The 27,040-nt window shown below is 33.7% G+C and overlaps 3 protein-coding genes across 4 annotated transcripts; 1 reads left to right on the forward strand and 2 right to left on the reverse strand.

The window, feature by feature from the left end:
* Positions 1–10: 10 nt before the first annotated feature.
* LOC123690770 (NEDD8) lies at positions 11–1,753 on the reverse strand. The gene is made up of 3 exons (XM_045634878.1): positions 1,594–1,753; positions 1,389–1,519; positions 11–182 (listed from the first exon to the last, which is right to left on the reverse strand). The coding sequence occupies exons 1-3, from the start codon at positions 1,609–1,611 to the stop codon at positions 98–100; spliced, it is 234 nt and encodes a 77-aa protein (XP_045490834.1). The 5' UTR covers positions 1,612–1,753; the 3' UTR covers positions 11–97.
* A 2,844-nt stretch (positions 1,754–4,597) lies between these two features.
* On the forward strand, positions 4,598–10,656 carry LOC123690745 (transport and Golgi organization protein 6). 2 transcript variants are annotated; one of them, XM_045634844.1, is made up of 6 exons: positions 4,598–4,812; positions 6,149–8,148; positions 8,433–8,652; positions 8,957–9,108; positions 9,380–9,704; positions 10,396–10,656. In XM_045634844.1, the coding sequence occupies exons 1-5, from the start codon at positions 4,761–4,763 to the stop codon at positions 9,695–9,697; spliced, it is 2,742 nt and encodes a 913-aa protein (XP_045490800.1). In that variant the 5' UTR covers positions 4,598–4,760; the 3' UTR covers positions 9,698–9,704; positions 10,396–10,656. The 2 variants fall into 2 exon arrangements, with proteins under 2 accessions (XP_045490800.1, XP_045490801.1); XM_045634845.1 differs by having other exon boundaries at positions 10,534–10,656.
* LOC123690756 lies at positions 10,092–26,850 on the reverse strand. Its single transcript, XM_045634859.1, has 6 exons — positions 26,533–26,850; positions 13,509–13,660; positions 12,785–13,013; positions 11,991–12,255; positions 11,428–11,618; positions 10,092–10,623 (listed from the first exon to the last, which is right to left on the reverse strand). The coding sequence occupies exons 1-6, from the start codon at positions 26,618–26,620 to the stop codon at positions 10,355–10,357; spliced, it is 1,194 nt and encodes a 397-aa protein (XP_045490815.1). The 5' UTR covers positions 26,621–26,850; the 3' UTR covers positions 10,092–10,354.
* Positions 26,851–27,040: the final 190 nt, after the last annotated feature.

Genomic DNA, 27,040 nt, shown 5'->3' on the forward strand with positions numbered 1-27,040 from the left:
AACACCCGACTTATTTAAATACAGTAATCATGTTTACTTTATACAATAAATGAAAAATTAAAATTAAGCAATATAAATATGAGATGACAGAACCACATCACTCGCCCCCTCGCAAAGCTAACACCAAATGCAGTACTGAACCGCCTTGGACTTTATAATCCTGAGCTGTCTTTTCATCATTCCTGTAAAGTAAATAAAGATATATAAATTAGATATTTCGTTTTTTTTATAGAAGTACCTGAAAACTCAAATTCTTATTAATTGAAAGCCTTGTTGTATTAAGAAATGCTGTTTAAATATATTATTTATACTAGATTTCCGCCCGCGGCTTCGCCCGCGCTTGCAAAGGAAAACCCGCATAGTTCCCGTTCCCGTGGGATTTCCGGGATAAAAACTATCCTATGTGTTAATCCAAGTTACCCTCTATATGTGTGCTAAATTTCATTGTAATCGGTTCAGTAGTTTTTACGTGAAAGAGTAACAAACATCCATACATCCATACATCCTTACAAACTTTCGCCTTTATAATATATATATTAGATTAATAACAACAAGGCAGTTGCCAAGGTCTGCACTGTTATAAGAACTTTCCAAAATTATATATATTAATCTAGATTATACTAGTAAATTTAACTTTGACTTTACAGACTTCACATGAAAGAGTAGCAAACAATATCCATCATCACAAATTTTTTCATTTAATTTCAATTTCAAAATTAGCAATTGCATCAGTTTTATATCTGATCAACAAAGCATAACAATATTATTAAAATGGGTTGGTTTTTGTTTTTGGTTGTTGGTTGTCAGTTGTCAGTTACATCAGTCAGTAGTACTCTTTTTAACCGACTTCAAAAAAGGAGGAGGTTATCAATTCGGCCGGTGTTTTTTTTTTTTTTAATGTATGTACACCGATTACTCCGAGGTTTCTGAACCAATTTACGTGATTCTTTTTTTGTTCGATGCAGGATGGTGTCGAATTGGTCCCATAAATTGGTTTATTCGGATAGGCCCAGTAGTTTTTATTTTATGAGCATTTTTGTCTGTATTTGTAAATGTTGCAAGTGCAAGTTTGAAGTTGGTTGTTTTTAACGCAGTTATCACTTGTTATTGAATGTGGTGAACATTCAATAAAAAGAGTTGGTGAAAGAAACCACTAAATATCTATTGTTTGTATTACATACTTGAAGAACTTAGTAAAAAAAATTATAGCTTTGATTTTTCACCTAAAATCGGTCAATCTGCATTGAATATACTCACCACTCCACAAAGACAGTAAATGCAATAATTACCGTCTTTCCTTCCGAATCTTCGTCTTCGAAAAAACCTTCGTAAAAAGTAATAATCTCATTGACAGAAATCTGAGTGAAATGAATTTAAAAAAAACTCACATTTGTTTGCCGGAAAAAATTAAACGCTGCTGTTGTGGTGGAATTCCTTCTTTCTCTTCGACTCGTTCTTTAATCCTTTCAACTTTATCTGTTGGCTCTATGTCTATTTCAATCTCTTTCCCTGTTAAAGTCTGCAAAACAGAGGGTTAAAAATTCATGGTTGTTTATAGTTTTACATATTATCAATCAATGTAATTCTTCTTACCTTGACTTTGATAAGCATGTTTATGTTTTAAATAGTTATAATTAGGAAAACTAGAACAAATAAGCCAAATCTCTTTATAATATGCTTGATTTAGTTGTAAAAAAAATGCACTCGTTTCGCCGCTTTCCGCAAAGCGTTTTTTGACAAGTTGTCAATTGACATTGACAGACTACACTCTACAGATTATAGAAATGACAATTTATTTTGATCTCAGAGCAATATTATTGCATTTATTTATTTTGATTGTGTCATGCTCATTGCTCATGGAAATAATCTGTGGAAATCTCTGAATAACGAATCCTATGGAACTGCCCTATGCATGTACTTTTGCTGCATATCTAAGTAAACAAATCGGATAGGATTCGTTATTCTGAGGTGGAAATAATAATTAAGTACTTACACTGTGATTTTGATCTGTGCATGCATGCCACTGGACCACAGCACTGGACACTGGCAGAATCCGTCTCTACTGGGATCAGGAAGGCCATAAACAAAAAAGAAGAAGAAGAAGTACACTGTGTAAATATTACATTGTTGCATTACAGCATCGGACCTTTCCTAAATTCTATAGAAAAGGAGTTTTTAAGCTATTGCATAGCTGCTTCTATCGCGGGCCTTGAGCGCGGGGACTGAATCGAGAAATTCCGTAACAAAAAAACCTCACGCTCCCCACTCCGACGGGCGGAGGTGTGGCTTTTTTTTTTTTTTTTGTAAGGTGTTTCTCAATGTTAGCCAGAAGGGCTACTACTGGTAGCGACATGCACAAGGGCGTCCCCCCTTGACGGGGACCACGAACCTCGGCTTGAGCTGTCGCTTGAGTGGAGGAGGCCAGAAGGGCCCTAATCGGACGGGCGCTAGGTGTGGCTTGAAGGCTGCAATAGCTTTACCGCGGCAGTCCCCGAGTGCCAAACGTCGTTTTTTTGCATCTGCAAACCATCTTTCACAACCTAAGAGCAATTAACCTATAGAGTTCTTATATTAAGACAGAACAAAATACATATTTTCTAATCTACTTACCCTTAGTCAATAACAGCATAAGCCAGATTGAGATAGCGATAGAGTATCTGCACTGTCTTCAAACGTAGCGCGCCGGCAGTCAGTTTGTTTTCCAACCAGCTGGTGGGCTCAGTGCGTCAAGTGTTTTTAACGAAATATTTAGAAAATATAAAGTGTACAGTGTTTCTTTTTATTTGTCAGTGTGCTAAAATAACTATTGTATGTTTAGCAACCGGCTATCACTAGTCGAATGGGAGTTTTGGATAAAAACAATGTAAAAATATCTTTCCATCGGTAAGTGATTTTCAGCAAATTGATAAATATTTATGTTTTAAACCTATTTGAAGGTTTTATCAAGCGCTTTTTTGTAATTTAATGTTGTAACTGTAACATTTACCCACTTTATGGGGTTGTGGAATATAAAATAATGAAATAATTTTTAAAAAACGTCACAATAATATCACGTTTGGCATTTTGTTTACCACCGTAGTGTTGTAACACATCTAGCGTATATTATCGATTTATGACAAAAAATCTATTTCATATTAACGTTGATTTATTTATTTTGTTTCATAAATCAGATTGATATGTAGTTGTTGTTGCAAATAATAGATGTAAATTTTTTACCGCAGGAAAATAAAACATACCACGTGGTTGTTTTATTTGCCCTATGTGTTTTAGTTTTCGTTTGTTGTTTATTAATTTCTCTTTCAGATTATTAATAAATTCATTTTGTTTTAGATTTCCAGAGCTAAATAAAAAATGGGTATAAAACGTGAGAAATGAGTTGATTGGACGCCGCCACAATTTGCAATATTGTGTTCACTGCATTTCGAGCCTACGTGTTATCAAGATGGATACTCTAGAAGAATTGTGCAATCTTACGCTTACGTTTGTTTTTTGTTCCTGTAGATAATAAATACATTTGATTAAAGAGAGTGAATTTTTATTTTGAAATTTTTTACACATAAGTTACCTACTTTAAATGTGTAACTATGTGAAAATTAAACGGTTGATTAAATGACAGTTCTCATAGATGAGAAACTACTATTGAAATACATACTTAATATACATGCGTTTTCAAAGAAAAACCCGCATAGTTCCCATTCCTGTTGGATTTACGGGATCAAAAGTAATTTTTCCAAATTTCATTGTAATCGGTTTAGTAGTATTCGCGTGAAAGAGTAACAAACATCCATCCTCACAAACTTTCGATTTATTAGTAGGATGTTAGGAAAATGTTTTCATTAAGACTGTCCTTTTATTAACTTGTTAAAATGCTGCATGATTCCTTCATGCTGACTGTGCCTTTCTCCTCACTCCTTTAACTTTATCATCATTTCCTTCTTTATTTTAAATTACATTTCAAGTTTTAAAATTTCTTTTATAATGTACTAACTTTCCGCCCGCGTTTTTAAAGAAAATCCTGCACAGTTCCCGTTCACGTGGGATTTCCGGGATAAAACCTAACCTATGTGTGTATGTACAAAATTTCATTGTAATCGGTTCCGCAGTGAAAGAGTAACATCCCTTCTCACATAATTTCGCATTTATTATATACGTAGGATTAAACAAATAATGTATTCAACTGAAATTAATTATAAGTTTTGTTTTTTTATTATTTATTATTTCACGAAACCGTAAATGCAAAATACATTCACGATTTTATCGATTGAAGCACATCCCATCACTATCACCTTCTATCTATCTAAATACGTACCTATAGTAAAAATGGTGCCATGACTATGTTGAAACGTAGCTTGTTGTCTATAGCTGTCTCATTCTTTCATACGACGTTTTCTTTAGATAGAGAGAAACAAATATATGTAAATTGTATACGCTCGATACAAGTACTCTATAGGTTAATTGCTCTTAGTTCACAACAATTTCACAACAACGACCACAGAGTACATTATTATAACTGACAACGACTATCTGACAGTGACATCCTTAAGGTAATATTGAAAAAAAAAATAAAAATGTCAAAATCATTATCACAGATCATTATTTTTGACGTGCTGGCTGCTGCTATTTATATTATAAATTTTATAATATTTTCATTCACGTTGTTTACCATCTGATTTTGGAATAAATTTGGATATTAGCGGATTAAAGGGTACAATAAATATTACGCACTAAACATTTTGATATAGAAAAAATACTCATTGATTATGGAAAATCTGGAGACAATATTTAAAAATATTGAAGAGGTATTAAAAAATGGTAAGTTGGTTGATTCTCGTTTTATTTTCGGGGTTGGCTTTAGAAACTTGCGGCACGAATTTCGGCGTGATTTTAATTTTTTTCGATCGATAATAATGCCCCGACACATACATTAACGGCTTTTCGTGCGGAAACTTGTAATTACAGAGAAATCTTAATTTTAATTTTTGAGGTTATATGTTCAAAATTGTTTGAGTTGCATTGACAAAGCTACCTACAAGAATTGTGTTTGAAAGAGATAACAAATGTCAAAATGTACATTAAAAACCATAGTTCCTTCATAGTTCATTCAAAAGCATGTTGCTGAGGGACAACAATTCATACGGATTATTGGCGAGTAGTATATGATTGGGGCAACATGGGTATGTTTTTAAAAAAGTTAATCACTCAGACCCAGACAACCCATTTGCATTTGTTGCCCCTGATGGGACTCATACTCAAAGAATTGAGTCCCAGTGGGGTGTTGTATAGAGATTTTTTAAACTATAACCACCCAAACTTCGATGATATTATTAAAGAATATAATATGTGGAGACGCTGATTGGAAAAAAATAAAATTGATCCATTCATTGCCCTTGTAAATTGTATCAAACATGTATAATTATTAAAAAAATGTTTTTTTTATTGTATGTACATTGCACACAAATTGTTAGTAACAGAACTGAATCTGTCCACCCCGACTCCACGTGGTACTTGTCTGTCATACACTAGAGTGTATTAAAAAAGTCGGAGGCGCGGAGGAGCGTGGCGCCCGCGTGTGCTGAGGAGCAGGCAGAGTCAAGCGAGCCGGAGTGGCTGAGGCTGGTCGCCAAAGGCGACCAAAAAGCCGAAGCTACGAAGGCGAGTGAAGACTCCTGCCTGCAACGAGGTACACGGGGGCAAGCGCCACGTTCTGCAGCGCCGGAGCAGTCAAGAAAGCCCATAATCTTCAGTATATTTCTAACTACATTTCACTACATAGTACAAAACAAAGTCGCTTTTTCTGTCCTTATTTGCCTATGTCCCTTTGTATGCTTAAATCTTTAAAACTATGCAACGGATTATGATGCGGTTTTTTTTAATAGATAGAGTGATTCAAGAGGAAGGTTTTAGTATATAATTTATTAGGTTTTAGACAAAGCGGGCGAAGCCGCGGGCGGTAAGCTAGTATAAATATAAATTCAAAAAAAAAATAGAAGGGGGGGTTTCCGCACCCCCCCACTTCACAGGGGGTCTCCCCTTACCTCCCCCCTCCCTTTCCCTCCCCTACCCCCCCTTAATTCGTGCCGCAAATTTCTAAAGAAATACCTATTTTCGAATATCGGTGTGAATATTAACAGTCAATCATTATTTTTAGAATATGAAAGAGAATTTCTCATCGCTCTAATAAGTAAAAAAATTAACATTACTGAGAATCATAGTTTGGATGAGGATATTGTTAATTTATTAAAAAGGTTTCTTTATAAACTTATCAAAGATGTTGATAATATGGCTACTATAATTAAAGGAAATGAAAGTATTTTAATAAGTGTTAAGAATCAAAAGACTCTACGAACTTGCTTTCAAATTATAACCTCATTTGGTATTTCCAATTGCTTAATACCTGGACTTGGCCTGAGTTTATCGAAAAGGTGTATGACGGGGAAATCTATACCTAAAGTTGAATTGAATGACGATCAAAAATATGAGGTACTAGTCGAATGTACTGAATTTCTTCACAGAAGTTATACAATACCAGTACTAAAAAATATAATATTAACGTTTCACTTATCGGACTATTTAGCAGCTTTAATTCAACTGGCATTTGCACCTTTAAAGAAGCCAGGTGTGTACAAAAACTTTACTATGACTGAAGATAAATTTATTAAGCTTAATACAGATAGGCAGAAGTTTATATCCATATATGAACATTTAGTTAATAACTGCTTCCAACCTATTCTTATGAAAGAGTTATTAGTGCTACAGAATGTTAAAGAAATTGAACCTCCTGCTTTTGTCAAGAGAGTGATTGCAAAGGAAATGAGCCGAAGGTTAAAAGCTCCAGGTGGATTACTGAGCCTCATCCGATGCTTCATAGAAAGCCATGAAATAGATGTTGGTGTGGACTGGAAGAAAATTGATATGATCTGTAAAATTGTTTGCAACAAGCATGGTGATGTAACAGAACATGAATACTTGAATATTATATGCAATCAACTGAGGCAAATACTCAATCTAAATAATACACATTATTTGACAACTGCTGTATGTTGTCTATTGAGTTTGTCAACTAAATATTCTGATTCACAGATCGTAAAAAATCTTCTACAAGACACACTTCAACCATTTAAATATGACTCATTAATAGCACAAAATGACAATCCAGGGACAATAATATTTACTACACAAGAAGTAGAACATAAAATTTCAATATTACATACTTGTACTTTTATCACCAAACTAGATCTACCTTATGAAATTTTAGTTACTAACTTATTCATACTATTTATGCTATCAATAAAATGTTCTAATAGTGGATTGCAAAATAAATTGAATGATATAATTTTGAAGATTTTAGAATTGGGAGATACTGTATCAATTAGGGATACAATAAACAAATTGTTTAGCAATAATTTGTATTCAGGACAAGTTGGTGTTCTTGCTGAAGAATACAATTCAGGCCTTATACTAAAATGTGTTTCGACTCCATTGAATCACAACATTGAAGAAATATCCCTACTGTTAGTTAATTTGTTTCAAAATAGTACAAACATTAAACTCACAGAAAATATATTTGAGTGCTTTTTGCAATTATTCCTTGATGTAAATACTAAAAGGAAAAACAAAAGTGATAGGGAAAAATTATTAACTCTAGAGGATGAGCCAATTATCCTCAGTAATGATGATGAAAAATATGCTAATATAATTTTAATTCTTTCTGAAATATCTGCAACACCCAAAGCCATAAATGTTATAAAATCAAATCCTTCGATTACAATAAACTTTATTGAAAAGTTATTATCTCTTGAGAGTAAAGAAAATGATGAATGTGTGACAATAGCACTAGTTTTGCTCAACTCTGTATTGTCAGGTAGCAAAAATGATAATGTTAAAACCCAACTAACAGATATGTTACCCACACTTGAAAGAATATCTAAAAGCAGTGATCATAGTAGAATTTTATGTAAGGAGATATTATCACAAATAAAATGTGAGTACCCACGAAAATCTGAAACACCATATGGAAAGGCTTTATCAAATGTGTTGGATAGCCTCCTGCCTGTTAGAGCACATGGGATAATGGAACTCACAAAGCTTATTGAAGCTGCAGACCCGGAAACTATATCAAAACGGCATTACGTTTTTTGCTTACTCCAGGTAATAAATAATTTTTCACAATAATTTTAACAGAATACCTATATTTTTTTCGATTAAACGAAACGCAGTTTAATTCATTTTATTAAATTAATAAAATTACGCTAGTAGAAAATTTATACATATTCCAATAGATTGCACGTACTCAGTATTCGCGTCGCGTAGAGACACGATTTTGGACTCGTTTACAACAATTAAGTACTGACTATTTCCCTATTTCTTCAACATTAAATACATTCTTGTAATTCTCATAAAATAATATAACAAAGAATTCTTAATGTTAACAGGAACAACTCAAGGATTCGGATTCTTACGTATATTTGGCAGCAGTGAATGGAATTGCATCTCTCGCTACTCATTTTACAGAAGATGTGTTAAGTTTACTGTGTAAAGAGTTTCTACAAATCTCTTCTAAAAAGGTTATTGAAACTCAAGAAGATCAATACAAAATTGCTGAGTTGAGAATGAAAATTGGTGACATTGTTGTTAAAGTGACTAGAAGGCTTGGTAAGTTTTTTATTAAAAATTAAAAATGTGATTACATATAATTGTTATATGAATGCCATTAATACGTTTTTGAAGTGAAACTTCTTTAGACGCGTTGGGAGTAAAATTTTAAGATCGCGTCATGGTAATACCGTGACGTCATGTAAAAGGCGACGATTTTGGTATCTTTGAATCTTGCCAAAGAAGTTTCACTTCTGACAACCGTGCTCACCCTCTCTTTTTTATGACTTGCTGGGTTCTACTGTTAATATATGTATAGTTAAATTTTTCATATTTTTAAGTTTCTACATTATTTTATTTCCAGGTGAAATGGCAATTGTTCATAAAACAGAACTTCTTAACACCTTCCTGTGTGGATGCAGAGATGAAGATCCATTAATAAGAACTTCAGCATTATCTAACTTAGCTGAAATAGCTCTGGTACTACATTATAGAGTTGGCACTATTATCTATGAAGTAAGTTATTTTTGTCAAGATATAGTTAAATTTTCAGAATCTTTTGTAGTTTCTGACTATATTATCAATAAAAAAAATTACAAAATTTTCTATAATTACAATTTATTTATATTCATCGAGTAAATGTCTTTTATATACATATTTACGAAAACAATTAAACTTAATTTTGCATTCTTTTTTATTATTTCAATCCTGTTATGTTTTATAAATTTAAGTAGAGTAACTACTATCTATTTGTAGATCTCTTAGCATAGTTATCCTTTTTTTTTAGATTCTTCTATGCATTTGGAGTATTATCGAAACTGATAAAGCCATTGAATGTCGAAGAGCTGCTGTAATGGTAATTTCTAGTTTGATCAAAGGTCTGGGAAGAGAAACATTAATTGAACTCAAAGAAAATTTATTACCTATATACAAAACTTTATTGAAACTATATAAAGACGAAAATGAGGATGATATTGTAAGACTTCATGCTCAAATATCACTTGAAGAACTGAATGATATTGTTAAAGAATTTTTGTTCTCTGCAGTTCCTATGGAAAAGCAATTTTGTATTTCAAATGACTCAAAAGATATAAAATTCAAATAAAACAATTGTAAGTATTTATAATTTTTATTAACACTCCTTTGTGCACATCTGTATTTTATTTATTATTTTTAATATGTATTCTAATAGTCCTGCTTCTTTTTGATTTCGAGAAAATTCATCACTTTTCTTATAACGTATATTTTTTGACGTAAGTAACTACATAAAAAATAAAAATATAATTTATTTAAATATGTTTTTGAAACTTACAATATGATCTTAGTCGAAGCCACAACCTAAGGCGTGAAAAAGAAAGTTAAAAAGATAGGTATTTTAATATCACTTGTATACGTAGTATATTATTATTAGTCTGTGATATCACATAGATGTATCACAAATTCTCAACTTTCTGGAAATCAAAAAATAAATTATATTATTTCATCCTGCACTGGCCAAGCCGGTTAAACCTTGGTTAAACAGACGCTCAACGTATTTATTAACAACATAGGTACTGATTTAAATGAATAACTTACATATAACTAATATTTACATTTATATTAAGCAGTCATAATCATGGGTGATAAAATATAATTAAATAGATCACAATTAAATGTTTACTTTGGTGTTATCCATGTAAATAAAGATAAAACTTAAAAATAATTGAGATAAAATAAATTCATCTTTTATTGACACGAATAACACCTAATTTATATAGCCTAACTACGCTTCGGAAGTATTGTCGCAATCATTGCTTTTTTTAGTAGTGTCCTCGTCTTTTTCGGACAAAGTTATTGAATAGACGGAGCTTCTATCCGAGAACATGTCTCTGTTGCGCCTACTGAAAATACTGCTGCGAGAAAGAGATGACGCTGTTCCAATAGATATGTTGTCCCTTTCAGCGTGAGGGACCATTTTCCATACAAGAAGACCAATCCCGCCAAATGCAGTAACTACCAGGAACATAACCAGTGTTACTTCACCGAACATACCTAGAAAATATAAAATATACTTAATAAATTTTATTTTAACAGTACCTTTTGAAAACCGTGAAATGCAACAAAGAAAGTAAAAATTTGTTGCATACTTATACATATTTTATAATATTCTGTGAATACCTACATAAATTAATATTAATAATTTATAAATACGACTAGACTACTTCGCAGAAGCTAGATTAGTAGGTACACAGCTGATATAGAAAGTAAACTACGCGCTAATGCAGTCATCAATGTTTACAAACTTTCCCGCATTTAATAGTTAATAATAATTTAATACATCTTAATATATATAAATCTCGTGTCACAATGTTTGTCCTCAATGGACTCCCGATTATAATAAAATTCGCACACCATGTGCAGTTTGATCCAACTTGAGAGATAGGATAGGTTTTATCCCGGAAATCTTAATATATATAAATCTCGTGTCACAATGTTTGTCCTCAATGGACTCCTAAACCACTAAACCGATTATAATAAAATTCGCACACCATGTGCAGTTTGATCCAACTTGAGAGATAGGATAGGTTTTATCCCGGAAATCCCTCGGGAACGGGAACTAAGCGGGTTTTTCTTAGAAAACGCGGGCGAAGCCGCGGGCGGAAAGCTAGTAATATTATAAAGCTGAAGAGTTTGTTTGTTTGAACGCGCTAATCTCGGGAACTACTGGTCCGATTTGAATTTCATTTATCGTGGTAGGTTATAGGGTATATATCATCACTCTACGACCAACAGGAGTGGAGCCACGGGGGTGAAACCGCGCGGAGCAGCTAGTTTAATACATAAAATGATACGAACTTTGCGGAGATTCTTCTCTTCGTGCTTCAAGTCGCGCTGGTTGTAAGTTATTGTCATCCATATCATTGTAAGGTTCAACTGAACCGCGTGGTCTAGTTTCCAGTAGGACATCACCAGGGCTTGATTTCGGTAAATTAATTCCAGCTCTGACAGTCAGTGTTTCCGGTTTGTATGTACAAAGAACGAGAAATCTGTAAGAAGGAAAATTTATTAAAACAAAATTGAATTAGGTAATGTATATAATTACGACTAAGTACATATCTACTATTACAAACTTATTTTCAGTTTTATAAAATTTGAAATAATAATCTTAGTATATTCATAATTGTGTATTTCCTATTAGTAGATCGCTTCTATAATATTAGGTACCTACTACCACAGATAATAACTGGTACCTAGCTAGCTACTACTAAAAGCGTCATTGATTTTACATAAATTGTGATAAATTAATAGTAGGTAGGCATTTAATTGAGTGTTAAATCTAATCCACGTCTTATTGTAAAGTCGTAAACACAGCATCTTCATCAACATTGGAATGTACTTGAGTTTAGCATTTTGATTACCTTCTGGTACTGTGCGTTAAAATAGGTAAATTCTCCTGCACTATCACGTAAGTGGCGACAGTAGTTTCATTGACGTCAGAGCCGCATTCGTCGTGATGTATCCGGAGTATGTATGCGTCTTGCGCGCTGTTCGGGTTGCCTTGTATGGAGCACCTCTCGGGACCGCCGTCCGCTGCCTCTACCGCTACTCGCCCCCCAAAATATGGGCCAGTGGACACTTCCACCTCACTTGCATGCGGCAAACATTGAGTTGCCCGAGCTGAAACTGTCCCAAAACTGTCTATAAAGGCTTATAATGGCTTCATATCGATATATCACATGCCTAATTTATTAGCGATTCCTATCAGTTATCCTTTGAAATGTTTTTATTTAATAGAAAGTGTACGCGTGCGAACTTTCTATTTGACTTCCGAAGATGAATATAAAATTGTGTAAGCGGAGCTAATTTATGAAAGAGAAAGTACATAACTAAAGTCCTTTTAAAACTTGTTTTACGTTGGGCAATATTGTATTGATTTAGATTAAGAAAGAGCTTGAATGAAGATTGTTTAAAATGTATAAACTTTTACGGATTATAAAAAAAATCAGCAAACTAAAGATATGGGTTTAATAAGCTATCTTATTTTTATTAAAAAAATGTAGTTCGATGGTTTATAGGTAGAATTTGAATATTATTATTTTTTCTACTGTACCGATCTGTGGTACCGATTGTCGTACTATCTAACGGCTAACGGTTAATAAAATTTGAACACTTAAAAATTTATAGTTATCATTTAAACGAATAATATACATACATCCTTTTGTAGGTACAATTATAATCTTAGAGCCAATGGATTGTGGATCAGCTAATTCTCTCGCGTCTCTTCTTACAGGACGCACTTCGAAGGAGTAGGTAGTGGCCATCCTCAGACCGGTGATGTAAGTTGTATAAACTCGTCCACGACGCCCTGTCACATTTGGTTTCAGCGTTGTTGTAGGTTCAATCACTCTCCCTTTTTTATCCTCTTCAAAACTTTCGATTACCTTAAATTACATTTAAATTATTTTAGAAATTGACGAATGATTTTTCTGTCTGTTTCTTAACCACATCTAAATACTTAATTTTATTTTGTTAATATAGGGCGTCAGAAGTAATTAGTAAAGGTTTTAATGAATAAGTTAATGGTACATAATCCTAAATCAAATTAAAGTAAATTCCTACTAGGTAATATTAAATAGTGATTGGATAAACATAACTAGCTTTACGATCGCGATCGAGTCACTTGATCGAAGTATATCGCTCAAAATTTATCACGTGACTGTGTAATAATTTAAAATAAATGGCTAGCATTTGCAAACGGAACTGCAGGTCAGTCGTCACGTTAATGTTATGGTTCGATACCCTGACCAACTCTATTATATTCCGTTCCATTCTATACTTTATGGCTTATTTGCATGGCGGTGGTACCGTATTATATAATGAAAAGTATATAGGTAGGTATAAAGCCGATAACAATTTTTTGTTTTATAGCTACATACCTTAGTTCTACACCGATATTGACCCCAAGCTTGCAGTTCACAGTAATGGACTTGGAACGCCAACAATTTTTTTGGGTCCTCCTCAGCATCCCCGTATTCCCACCTCAATCTAACATCACGAAAATCTGGCTCGCCAATTAGGTGAAGTACTTCTGTAAATAATACACAAAAAAAAAGTAAGGTATAGGTCTATTCAACATTTTCTCCCTCGACATATTATACTGTACGTATAGGTACGATACAATCAATCCTACGTACAATACAATCAATCCTATCAATTATGTTGAATAACTCAATACTGTTTTTTTAGTATCCATCTAATAAGATTCTACAAGGTCAAGATGCTTGAAAGATTTACAATTGACCGCTCCAAGTGTACCATTAACCCAATGACTTGCTCACTGGTCCGTCCCTTTAATGGCCGGGTATCCTTTCATCGAGTAATGGGATATTATGCCTCCGAGCGGATGAAAAATATTCACGCTGTCATGAGAAAGCCGACGCAGTGTCGATTTGTTATTTATTGTAATTGTATATTGTACCCACCCAATTAAAGTAATTTAAGACTTTATTAGTAATAGGTTGTGATTTACCTATTCTATATATAGGTACCTAATCCAATTAGATAGGTACTAGAATTATGTACTCTATTACACAGTTGTTGCTGGAATAGTGTTATTTTTGATAATATCGGATATTTAATACCAGAATTCTATGTATTTGTCACTCGGGTAAATACCTAGAGGTTTAGTAATTTACAGGACCTGAATCAAATCGATAGTAGAAAAGTAGAGCAACTAAATGGCGGTTTCCAAGTAAATTGCCACAGGCGCCCGCTAAGCCCTCTATTACGGAATTGGAAGATAATATAAATGTGCTGTTAGGAGTAACGAGAAGCTTATCTCTGCAGCACGGTGGAATACAAACATCGCTATTATTTTACAGTTTTGTTCCATTACTGTTACTGGAATGAGATTTTGAATTATAGTCAGCAATAAATTGCATATGGGTACCTCGTATCACAAAAGCTTTCAACAACTACACCGTATATTTACAATTATTATTTATTGACTAACGTCTTATGAATGGTTTTCCTAACAAGCAATTAAAATAGATATACTCAGGAGCTTATTTATTTTAAAAACACTCTTTGTTACGTATAACCTGTCTTGATAAGAAAAAAAAACAAAAATAAATAGCCTATATTATATACGTATAGGTAGTTATTTGTTATTAAAATAAGCGTCGGCGGAAGCTTTTTTTTATAGTGGTTATGGTTAATAATAATTATGTATATTGCTTAGGATGTAATAAAACGGATATGACATCATAAACAAACAAAACTGTTGATATGAATAATAAAATTAATCTTCCTGGTACGAAATATATTAGGTAAATATCTACACAAGTATTCTAAATACAATATTACAAAGTAAATATTTACTAAAGTCCTTTTCAGCTAGGATGATTCCTGTGACACTTCATTGTGTTCCGAATTACGTATTTTATCTATGTATAAAAAGCAAAAATAATTTTAATGCATAATATTTTTATTTTAAGGCGGCATTATTATCAAAAACATAAAAATTAAACATAAAAGCTACTAAAACAAAAACAGTATTGTTTAGTTTAATATAACGAAAAATAAAATAAAATAACACAAAAATATATTACCTACGCAATTCGTGTACGTGAAATCGAACGTTGAAAAATTATAGAGTTGGAAAATCATATAATCGACGCCTATCTTGTGATCGTTTGTCAATCGCGTCAATCGTCTGTACGAGTCCGTCAGCTTTGTATACAAGTTGCATTTTTATATTGATACTTTACGTGGTATTGTGTTATTATTACTAATTGTAATTGTTCACTTTTTGTCGCTGTTGTTTGCTAAGATTCCTTAGTTAATTGTTGGCGAAATGCCGAAATAACTGATTTTGGTCCTTTATTCAAATCGATTTCATTTCCATATAAAATATTATCGATTATCGGAAACAATTGATACGATTTCAGTAAAGGCAATCTCTACACGTGTCAATAATCGATGTGTCACAGGAATCATCCTAGTTGAAAAGGACTATAATCTGTGCATTTGCATGCTACACCCAGGTTTAACGATTTTCTCTACAAAGAGGGGTGATTTGAGTGCCTATGCAGTAGGATGCTAAAATTACTTACTTCAATAAAATATATTTAAAATAATGAAATTGGGATTTATTAACCGTGCGAAAATCGGGCGGAAAAAGAACAAAGAAAATTCTGAATAGAAAGTACCTAGGAAAATCGCAAAACGTTTATAGGTTTAGAAGTAATTGGAGTTGGTCAAGCCTCATGAGACGTGGACTCTTTGACGAAGCAGACATCACTCTCTAATGGCAACTATTGGTCGTAAATTTTATTGACATATTTTATTTGAATTTACTTTATTTTTATTACACCTACTTGTTGTTTAAGATTTTAATGTAGCGCCATAGTTTCGCGATTGATTTTAACAAGTTTTCTATGCTTTGTGAAATACCTCGACAATTAATTAAATTTTATATACCTAACTATTTTGACTTTTGCCTCAATTTACTGTAACTCAACATTATAATTCAAGGACAATAAAATCATCAGTAGCGATGCGTGACAATGTCCACACATCATGGTGGTACAGAAGTCCCATCCTGCGAGAATAATATATAGGTAGATATTATTTAATATTTATTATATGTACCTATAGGCAATAGGCTTCATTCTCCGTCGACGAGCTAATAAAATTATTTAATTATACGAGTCTAACTCATGTCTTTTGTATAATAGGTAGAGATCTGGATATGACATCATAGAGCGCAGTACCTACCTCTTTGTTTTTTTTTTTTATGTAGGTACGGCTTTTATTTTTTCATAACACAGAATCCTACATAAAGTACGAGTGTAATAACGATGTGCTTTACGAAAGCAAAAAAGTCGTTTACTTAATTCTAATATTAATTTGAATTCAGAAGCATTTAACACTAGGTAAATAGACAATCCATGTTCCCATCCATCCATTTCCTTAATCCTATGTTCTTTTCATTTATTTTGAATGATATATAATTATTAATTATCTTTACTTCTTTAATTGAGTAGAATTTAAATTTATTAAATATCGTATTTGGAATTTCCTTGTCCTCCTATCTATTAAATCTTCAATAATTATCCTTAATTCCCTATAAATAAATTCGCCTTATTAGACAACATTGAACTTTTCGTTTCTGACTTTTTTATATTTATTCGGGTATATATAAACGAACGGACTGAGGAAGAGGGGAAAGGGAGAGGATATGTGTTTTAAATTAACTGCATGTGCCGGTAATGTGATTGTGTTGAGTGACTGACGCGAAACGGTGCGGCAAACAATAAAAGATTTTACGCGCATTGCTCTTCCTGTCCACACAATATGAGGCCATCTGAATTTATATTATTGTGGAATATAACCCTTTATCAACTATGATACTTCACTGTTTGCTGCGTTTGTTAGATATTTATCCATCAGGTAGGTTAGTAGGTACCTAATCAAAAATATTGATTGGTGTATGGTGTACTCAGTACTGTATTGGATTCCTGTGTCAAGTAGGTAGGTCACAAATAGTGAGAAGAAATTCAAATTTGTACGTTGCGTTGGTATTGGTTGGTACTTGCAAAACTGTTTCTATAATATTATGTTCATTTACCTATTATAATAAATTGCTAAGCTGAGCCTAATATAGTATTATAAATTATAATGTCTTAACTATATACTTACGTTCAATATAGAAGATATTGTGCAAAAAAATTAAAGATGCGCCTTCGTATCTAGTATCTAAGTACTTCCAATTATAAAATTCAAAGTCAAATGCGCGTATCATGAAGCGTTAAATAGTACAAAAAACGGTGTGATAGTTAAGAGCTTTATGACAATTTGAATACTTCAAAAAAGCAGAGAAACTATGTAAATCCAAATCGCATTGTTAAGTTGGCCGTGCGTGTATAATCACCGTTTTGCCGTATTCAATTAAAAATTGACCCACTGTCGGAGCCACGTACAGACAAAACATTTATTGTAAGTATTCCGAACGACTCGATTTTAGTAACAAAAGTCTCTTTGTCGGGACTATAAAAGAGCTACAATTTAGAACGCGAAAATGGGACCACGGTTCGTAGATTAGTTAATTTAATTTGGCAATTATTTAATTTAAGTAATTGGATTAAGATCTTCAATACTCGGTAAGTATGCCAGAAAATCGACCACATTCATGTGAGTACTTATGTAGAGTAAGCCGAGACATTTCAAGAAACTTTTGTGATTCACAACGAAGCTTTTAAATTAGATAAGTCTGTTAATTAGAGAATAGTTACGGTATATAACAAGTAATAATTATGTACACATGTCGTAACTTCTAAGTTAAATAGATTAAGTATTTTGAAGTTAATAATTAGTCATAGGTAGCTTAATAATATATAGACCTACCTTCTTTATGATGGTAACCGAAAATTATGGAAAGACATAACATTATATTTTAATAAAAATAAGCATTAAATAACAAGATTGCAAAGCTTTTTTGCTTTATTCCACCTCCTACATCTCAGCGTAGGTATATTGTGCATATTTGAACACAGTTGACTCAACTAAATTGGATTAATGGCTGTTAATGGTGACTCTTTCACTTCCAGCAGCTTTGAAAGCGTTTTAGTGTGGGTTGGAATAATTTTAACGAAAATAGCAAATTCGAATAAGGTTAAAGAGCCGTTACGAATCGTGCATCGATATAAGATTATCGTCATTTGACGATTAATATCCAAAATGGATGGTATATCGATGAACGTGCACCTACATGGTATTCCTGGTAATCACGGTTTTGACCTGAACGGTTGCGAAGGTCCGGTCGGTGACCTGCACCAGTCAGGACTCCACACCTCGTTAGCCTACTTCCAGTTTATTCTACGTTATTTATGTATATCTAGAATAGAATAGTGTAGTACTCACAAATAGGATGAATCCTGAAACATTATGGAAAATGGTCTTAAGACGAAAGTTGTCGAGCTTAGATAATATATAAATTTCCATGATGTAACTGATTACCAAATCAAATGAATTGAATTATGTGGCATATCTTATATATAAATAAATTAGTCAAAATATACTTTATCTATACCTGGGTAGTGTGTACCTACATGTGCGTTCGACCAACAATGTGTGTACCCATCGCCTTCGCCTGCCCATCGCCTTTGAAAAAACGACGTTTGTGGCGGTTGAAGTGACAGTCGTTCTAATATTTCTTTAATTTTATAAAAATATATAGAAGTCTTTTTTAACAGTAACAAACGTTATAAAACAATCATAAGTATAAGTGTTATAGTTAAAAGTGTTCGTTTCGTGTTATGATCAGTGACAAAAGCAAAAACTTAAAACAAGGTGACCAGCTGTTGAACAGCTGAGTTTGACGTTTACGTTGCTTATTATTTCGTTTGAACCTGTTCAGCACTACTTTTAACTACTGGTACGAATACTCTGAGTATCAATAAACTGAGTTTATTTCTATATTGAAGCCAACAATAGTATATTTTCAAAAAATTGCATTGTGAAATTCCCTTGAAAATAACCGCCATCTATCTAAAAATAGCGATAACTTTCATCGAAACATATTTCAAGTAATATGGCGAAAAAATGTACTGCTTGTGGCAAATTTTGCGCGACAATAGATGGCGCAAAATGTAATAAGTGCAGTGCAATTTATCACAAACAATGCATGAATATTAGTCCCGGTTCTCGAAATATATCCAAATGGATGTGTAAGGAATGTATGAACAAACATGACCTACCTGTTATCACCGACCTATCCCTTCCCGTTGGCGACGAGGCGAAAAATAAACAAAATTCACCAGAACAATTTCAATCACCGTCACTCGTAGATGAGATCAAACTCCTGCGATCCGAATTATCTGGTCTTCGGCTGGATATGACGAGTTTTACAGCTGCTATCCATGAATTTAATAAGAGGTTGGGGGATGTCGAAGCTAGGCTGTTGAGATTGGAAAGTCAGGATATGCAGGCTTCCAGTGAGCATAGGTACTTCGGCTGCCAGCAGCGATGCCATTGCGAAACTTGAGGCCCGCTTGAATCAGTCTGAGCAGGAAAACCTACTCAACGATGTGGAAGTAACAGGTGTAGTTGAGTCCAGTAATGAAAACCCTATACATGTAGTGATTACGCTGGCACAAAAAATAGGGGTCGAGTTGAGTGAACATGATATAGTATCTGCTAAACGCGTTGGTCTACGTCGTCATCAAAACACTATCCAGAGTTCTAACGTCACTTCAAAACCACGCGCGATTGTCGTTCGCTTATCTAGACGGCATCTGCGAGACGAGCTTCTACGCGCGGCGCGCGTGCGACGCGGCGCGGACACGGCCGGTACTGGGATAGGCACAACAACAAACCGGTTTTATATAAATGAACATCTAACTCGTACGAATCGCAATCTGTTCTATTTAGCACGACAAAAGGGACATGATTGGCGTTTTATATGGACTAGGGGTGGTCGAATATATGCTAGAAAAGACTCTAATTCAAGAATTTGTTATATACAATCAATAGGGGATATAGATAGTGTTTTTGGTAAAGATTAATTTGTTGCTAACTATAATAATAAGTTGTTTAGAACTAGCCTGTAATCAATATCATGAACTTATTCACTCATTAATTACTATTGTCATCATCATTTTTTATAACTTCAACAATCATTTCATAATAGTTGTGTGCTGTCTACTATTGTATGTTAATATGTATGGATTCTTATTTTTTGTAGGCAAAAAAATGACAATCTATAGTATTAAATATTTAAGACACGGTTATTGTTGTAGATATTACGTGGAAGTAGTAGTTATTTCTTTTTTATTCTTTATTATGCTATTTTGTCACGTATTGGGCGGTAGACGAATTCAAAATATTTACAAATTTTATTGCTGTGTAAATGTATTAAAATGTATTTTATTCATATTATTATCTATATTCTATACTACATGTAATTATATTATATTATATTACATATTTCAAGCTTATCATGTCGTTCCACTGAACATATTAATTCTAATATTATTTCTTTTTAAAGCATCGTATTCAAATTATCTCTTTAAACTACTCCTACCTATATATTATTTGTATTTTGTGCTATTGTATTGTAAATGATGTTTGGTCTTAAAAATAAACTTAAAATTGGTTTGCTAAATCCTGGATCCCTTGGTACTCGGCATGATGAGTTTCTAGTCGCGATGGACCGACACGGTGTGGACCTGCTGGCCATTAACGAGACTTGGCTCCGGGAAGGAGAAAGCGGTCGTGCACCTCGTGTCCCCGGGTATTGTCTCCGGCATGTACCACGCCCTCCGAGTGTTCGTTCCCGTGGTGGAGGTGTAGGATATTATATTAGGAATGGCATTAATGCACGTACATTGTCTCACCCTAGTAATTATGAGGTTGAGCAGATGTGGATTAAGGTAGTGGTGCGTCGTGTAACTATTGTCATCGGCACGGCATATCGACCGCCATGGATGTCGATAGATCTATTTTTGGCAGCTTTAATGGAATCTGTGGGTTCATTCATATGGAGTGATAATATTATTCTTGTCGGAGATTTCAATGTAAATTTTTTAGATGTAAATCACATTAATTACCAAAAATTAAATGATTTCTTAATTGCTACCAACTTAAAGCAGATTATCTCTAATCCTACGCATTTTACGAATACGAGTGAAACGTTACTTGATTTGGTGTGTACTAATGCCACTGTATTGAATACTGAAATAGACTATATCAAGGACCTTAGTGGTCACGCATTTGTTTCATGCACTTTTGACTTCAAAATTGATAAGCCGACACCAAAGTGGATCTCATCAAGGCCAATTAAAGATATCAACTTGGAGGATTTCAACAAAACACTACGGTCCTTAGATTGGGAGTTTATTTCTGGTTTGAATGATGTCAATGACAAAGTGACCGCTCTAACTGCTCTTATTTTATATGTTTTTGATCTCCATGCACCCAAAAAGACTATCTGTATAAAACATAAATATCCTCCTTGGTTGACCTACAATATAAAAATGATGATGAGGCGTCGGGATGTGGCTCATGATGCTTTTCGACGATCTAAAAAGTCTTGTCATAAAGCGTTTTACACTGAACTTAAAAAGTATGTAAATTCGGCTATCTTTCGCGAAAAAACGGTATACTTTGACACTTTCATCAATGCTAATATTAAAAACTCGCAAGTGTTATGGAAACATATAAAGGCTCAGGTTAATGTCAAACAGAGGTCAGACCCTATCCTTCCAACGCATCTCCGCGACCCAAACAAATTAAGTGCTCATTTTCTTGACATACCTGGACACGATCATGTTCTCCCCCAAACACTTACGAGATATCAACATTATCGTCATAGTGACGCTTCTTTTAATCTAAAGCCAGTGTCTCAGGACACTGTTTTAAAAGCTTTACAAGAGTTAAAATCACAAGCCATTGGTGTTGATGATATATCACTAGACATGTTCCATCTAACAACGTCTATGACCTTAACGGTGCTAACGGACATTGTTAACAGTTCTATATCATCCAGTACCTTTCCAGCATTATGGCAACATGCACTTGTAAAACCTATCCCCAAAAAAGAAAATCCCTTAGCTGATAAAGACCTCCGCCCGATTAGCATTCTGCCCTGTCTGTCAAAGGTGCTTGAAAAAGTTGTGCATAAGCAATTGATGGCGTATCTTGAGGGCAATAATATATTGCCTGAATTACAATCCGGTTTTCGTAAGAACCGAAGTACGGCTACGGCGTTGACTGACGTGCTGGACAATATTTTGAGCGCGCACGATAGTGGCAAGGGTACGTTGTTGGTGTTGCTAGATTACTCACGTGCTTTCGATACTCTCAATGTGCCATTGCTGTTATCCAAGCTAACATTTTATGGTTTCAGTTCGCAGTCGGTGGCGTGGTTCAGTAGCTACCTCAGTGGTAAACGGTGCCAAACGGTTGCCGTGAACAAGGAGGACGGATCAGTTTCATTTTCTCAGTGTACACCAGTAACCAGGGGTGTACCTCAGGGATCTATACTCGGTCCATTGCTGTATATTCTCTACAGTGCCGATATTTTTGATTGTATACAGCACTGTAAGTACCATGCCTATGCTGATGACATTCAATTATATATTTCATTTGATCCCTCACAGACAGCTGCATCAACCGCAAAACTTAACAGCGATCTAGATCGTATATCAGCTTGGTCTCGCGAGAACTCACTGGTGCTTAATAAGGATAAAACAAAATATATGGTTTTAGGCACTCCTAATATGGTCCGTAGGATTGAGTGTGAGAACCCAATTATTTTCATTGAAAATAATTCTATAGAACGCGTAAATGAGGCTCGAAATTTAGGAGTGATCTTCGATGAAAACCTTCGTTTCGAAAAATATGTGAATACAACTATAGCTAATTGTTTTTATCGACTTAAGCTCCTGTATCGCATTCGACAACACCTAAACGTCGATGTACGAATCCGACTCTGTGAGAGTCTGGTACTCTCCAAGTTCAATTATGCCGACGTTATGTATGGTCCCAGGTTATTATGCCGTAGCAAGAATGCGATACAGCGTGTTCAAAACGCGTGTGCGCGTTTTTGTTGGGATATTCCTCCCAGGACCCATATTACTCCGTACCTGGTAGAGGCTAGGTGCCTTAAAATGGAATATCGTAGGCGGTTGCACCTCGCGTCACTCCTTTTTGGAGTGGTTATAACGAAAGCCCCGAAATATCTATACGATAAACTAACCTGGATGGGGGAAGGCAGCGCCTATGACACCCGTTCCTCATTTCATAAACTTGCCATGCCGAGGAGTTTCACAATTGCCTTCAGGGGAAGTTTCAAATACTCCGCAACTAAGTGTTGGAACAATCTTCCACCACCAATATTAAACTCCAACACATTAAACTCTTTTAAAATTAAATATAAAAAATATCTCTTACAGGAGTTCAAAATCCAGCCTTAGTTGCGTATTTTTCATTAGGTCGTAGCATATTTAATATTATGTAGGTATATTATCATTCTATCTGATTATTATGTATTGTTATTGTATTATTATGTATTGTATTGTTATTGTTGAAAAATCTGAAATTTATTTATGTGTATGTATATCTTGTGTTTTTTATTTACATGTTCTAATTATAATATAATATATTTGCGAACGTACTGCCGCTCCAATCACTACAGAGAGGGGCCACTGAAAATCAGTGTTGCAACTGTGTTGCAACATATACTGAGTGGCTACCTGGTTTGGCTCCACTTACTGTTTCTCACATTAATTTTTATTATTATTATTATTTTTTTTTTTTTTTTCTGTACTAATAAGATTGTTACCTATCGTTATTTTAATTGTTTACTTGTTTTTTATTTGTTTGAAATTGTTTGTTATCTGTGTTTTCATTATTAATTTAAATTGTATTGTGTACATTATATAAGTATTGTGGAGTTAAATAAATGTTTCTATCTATCTATCTATCTATCTATCTATTTTGCTCCATTTCAATAATTAACCTCTGTGATCTCCTCAATATTCATTTGAACTTTAAGTAGCAATTATTCAATTTTCGTTCAATAATTGCAATAAATTAAATCTCTCTTAAGGAGATTGGAACATTATTTTTTTAGAGCCAATATACTTTTGTCATCAAAAGCTCCGGCAAATAGTGAGACATTTACCGGCTGTGCTTATCACATTAATTATGATCTATTGCGAACTATGTCTAATATGTAATTATCAGCTAATTAAAACGACGTCTAGTCAAACACGTTAAGTGAAAGCTAAGTTTCACGTGTGACCCATTAAATAAATAACAACGAATACAAAAAGTAAAGCGACATAAGACATTACAAATCTCTCACTATACACCTTACAAGCAGTAAGTAGTTAGATAAGGCGAATTGTCTCTACAAAGACGCGGTAGCCGCAGGGCCGACTCGGAAGACCGTTAGCGCATGCATAATGCTAACCGCGAAGTGTTCCATTGACGTAATGACATGCACACTATGGACCCGTCGACCTTACCGTACGATAGTCATTTTATAAAAAAAATCAAGAAATACACGTAACTGGGTCGCCGGCACAACCACGTCAAGTTTGGTCGTTGTCAATTGTTAAGTACCTACTATGTATGTACTTATATCTACTAATGTAAAGTAACTAAGTAAGTATGTAACTGCTACTTTATGCATGCGATTGTATATTTATACTTTTTTAATAAAGATATTTAAAAGTACCTGCTACTATGTAAGTATCATATTCGTGGAATATCAAACAATCTTCACTTGACGAAGGTGTGATTTGATTCAGAAATTTTCTGAACACGCGAGGAAAGTATCACCTAGTATGTTGTTTAGATAGGCTCCATAAGGCATAAACAGACCAACCGATGTATACTTAAATCCTATCTACGGGTATAATTAATGCAGGACGACACGACAATCTAACATTATTTAACATAATCCAGCTTAATCCGTGTTATGCGAAAGCGTAGCCACCAATCGTATCAATCATACAATTGACCTGCAGTGTATAGATACGTGATAGCTCTCGGTGGGTTAATCTCATGTCTGATGACAGTGAAACCCCGGTAAGTAGAACTGGTCACGGGTAACATAATCCATCAGCGTGCAAGTGGGTGAACTGTATCGGATATTAGGCACGACATCAAGCAACGGCTATTCAAATGCTCGTTATCCAATTTTGCATCGATCGTTTCACTCTTCCGATTTTCCGTTGAACTTGTCGTTTGATAATAATATATTTGTTAGTTTATAGTCTGCGTAAATGCAAAGTTAGGAATCTAAGCGGTTTATTATGGCAGCGATACACGCATACCTAGGTACACTTAATTTTTTAAAAGTTCTAATTCTCTACTCTACCTAAATATACCTTAATCAACCTACCTTACTTATTTTCTTACAAAATAACTAAGTTTATATCTAACTTTTAAACTGCTACAAAAGCTTCTAGACTCTGCAGAACTAACTAAAACATAAATCATACCTACTGAATCCAACATTTCTCAATGCCTAACAATTTCTTAATAAAATTACTAGAATAAAGTATAGTGTAAGTATCTATCAAAGTAATAATCTTGGAAACAGTAAATATTGCCACACCCTGAACATCTTAACGACATCTTTTGCACCCGTTACGCCTGGAAAATTGTTCACTCTAGCTGTGATATAATTGTTGATGGTAACAACCGGAACTTTAACGCAAAGACATCTCTGTAAATAGAGCTTCAAACTTCGTATAGACTACACGTACTAAATATTAATTAATAATTTAAATTAAGTTATTAATTATATTATTTTACTTAGACAATTGGTAAAGTATTTTGATAATATTTAAAAGCATTAACGGTTAATTGTATCTAATGTTAATATTTTTCTTTGCGTGGCTTAGGTATATATTTAATAACCAGTTCGGAAGAAATATTTATTTCGACATAATATCTAGTAAATAAGTCATATAAAGCTGCAGTAAGTAACGACTATCAAATTATCAATAATTATTAATGAATCAATCATCGAATAAACTGGCACTTTTAAATTTCATGTTAGTTAGTCGGCATGTATCTAGGAATCATCAATTTAATCGCGCCTCATTAATTAAAAGTGCGACATGGGTCAATCAATTTATATATTGAGAACCTAAAATAATATACAATTATTTGGTGACATTTAAATAATCATGTATTTTGTATGATGTCACAGGACTTTACATGTCTATAATCTAAGGACGTAAACAATATTTTCAGTAAAGGACTTTTTTTCATATTACCGCCTGAGTAAATTTTGTTAATATAAACACTATTCTAAATTCTAATTGTCTGTGCATAATAAGATGAACAAAAACTATCTATACATACAGAATATTAGCTTTATTACTTTAAAAATAATACATAATAAATGTAATTATGGACATAATAGGAAAATGACCTTACCATCATCCGCAACAATTTCAGCAATAGGAGACACAAAAGAGGCTTGTAAAATTAATCCAAACGTTAATAAAAATAAACGCCAGGCCATGGTAATTACTACCTATTATAATTATTATGCTTAAAAAATATTTAAAAAATTACATTAATGTGAAAAATTTGAAGAGAAAATTTATTTATTAAACAAAGTAAAATTTAAATAATTTTTATGAATGTAGAGCGTTTTATACAGAGGTGAGCGCGCGCTATAGCTCCACCGCGGCGTCTGATAGACTAACAAGTAACTAGGTAACAAAATAAAGAATACAACCTTCACATGGTAGGACTTTACATGACTGCATGCTTTGTGCAGTTACATGCCGGTGGACGTGCTGAAATTGGTTATACCAAAGTAGGTACCTATACCACATACTATGTAGGTGTTCTGTTTTAATTTTTAGTTATTTTTTTTTTTTTAGAAGATTAAAATTACACATTCCGTTACAAAATTCTTGTTAACATTCGATAATCG

This window comes from Colias croceus, chromosome 3 (genome assembly GCF_905220415.1).
Source record: "Colias croceus chromosome 3, ilColCroc2.1".
Classification (NCBI taxonomy): Eukaryota; Metazoa; Arthropoda; class Insecta; order Lepidoptera; family Pieridae; genus Colias; species Colias croceus.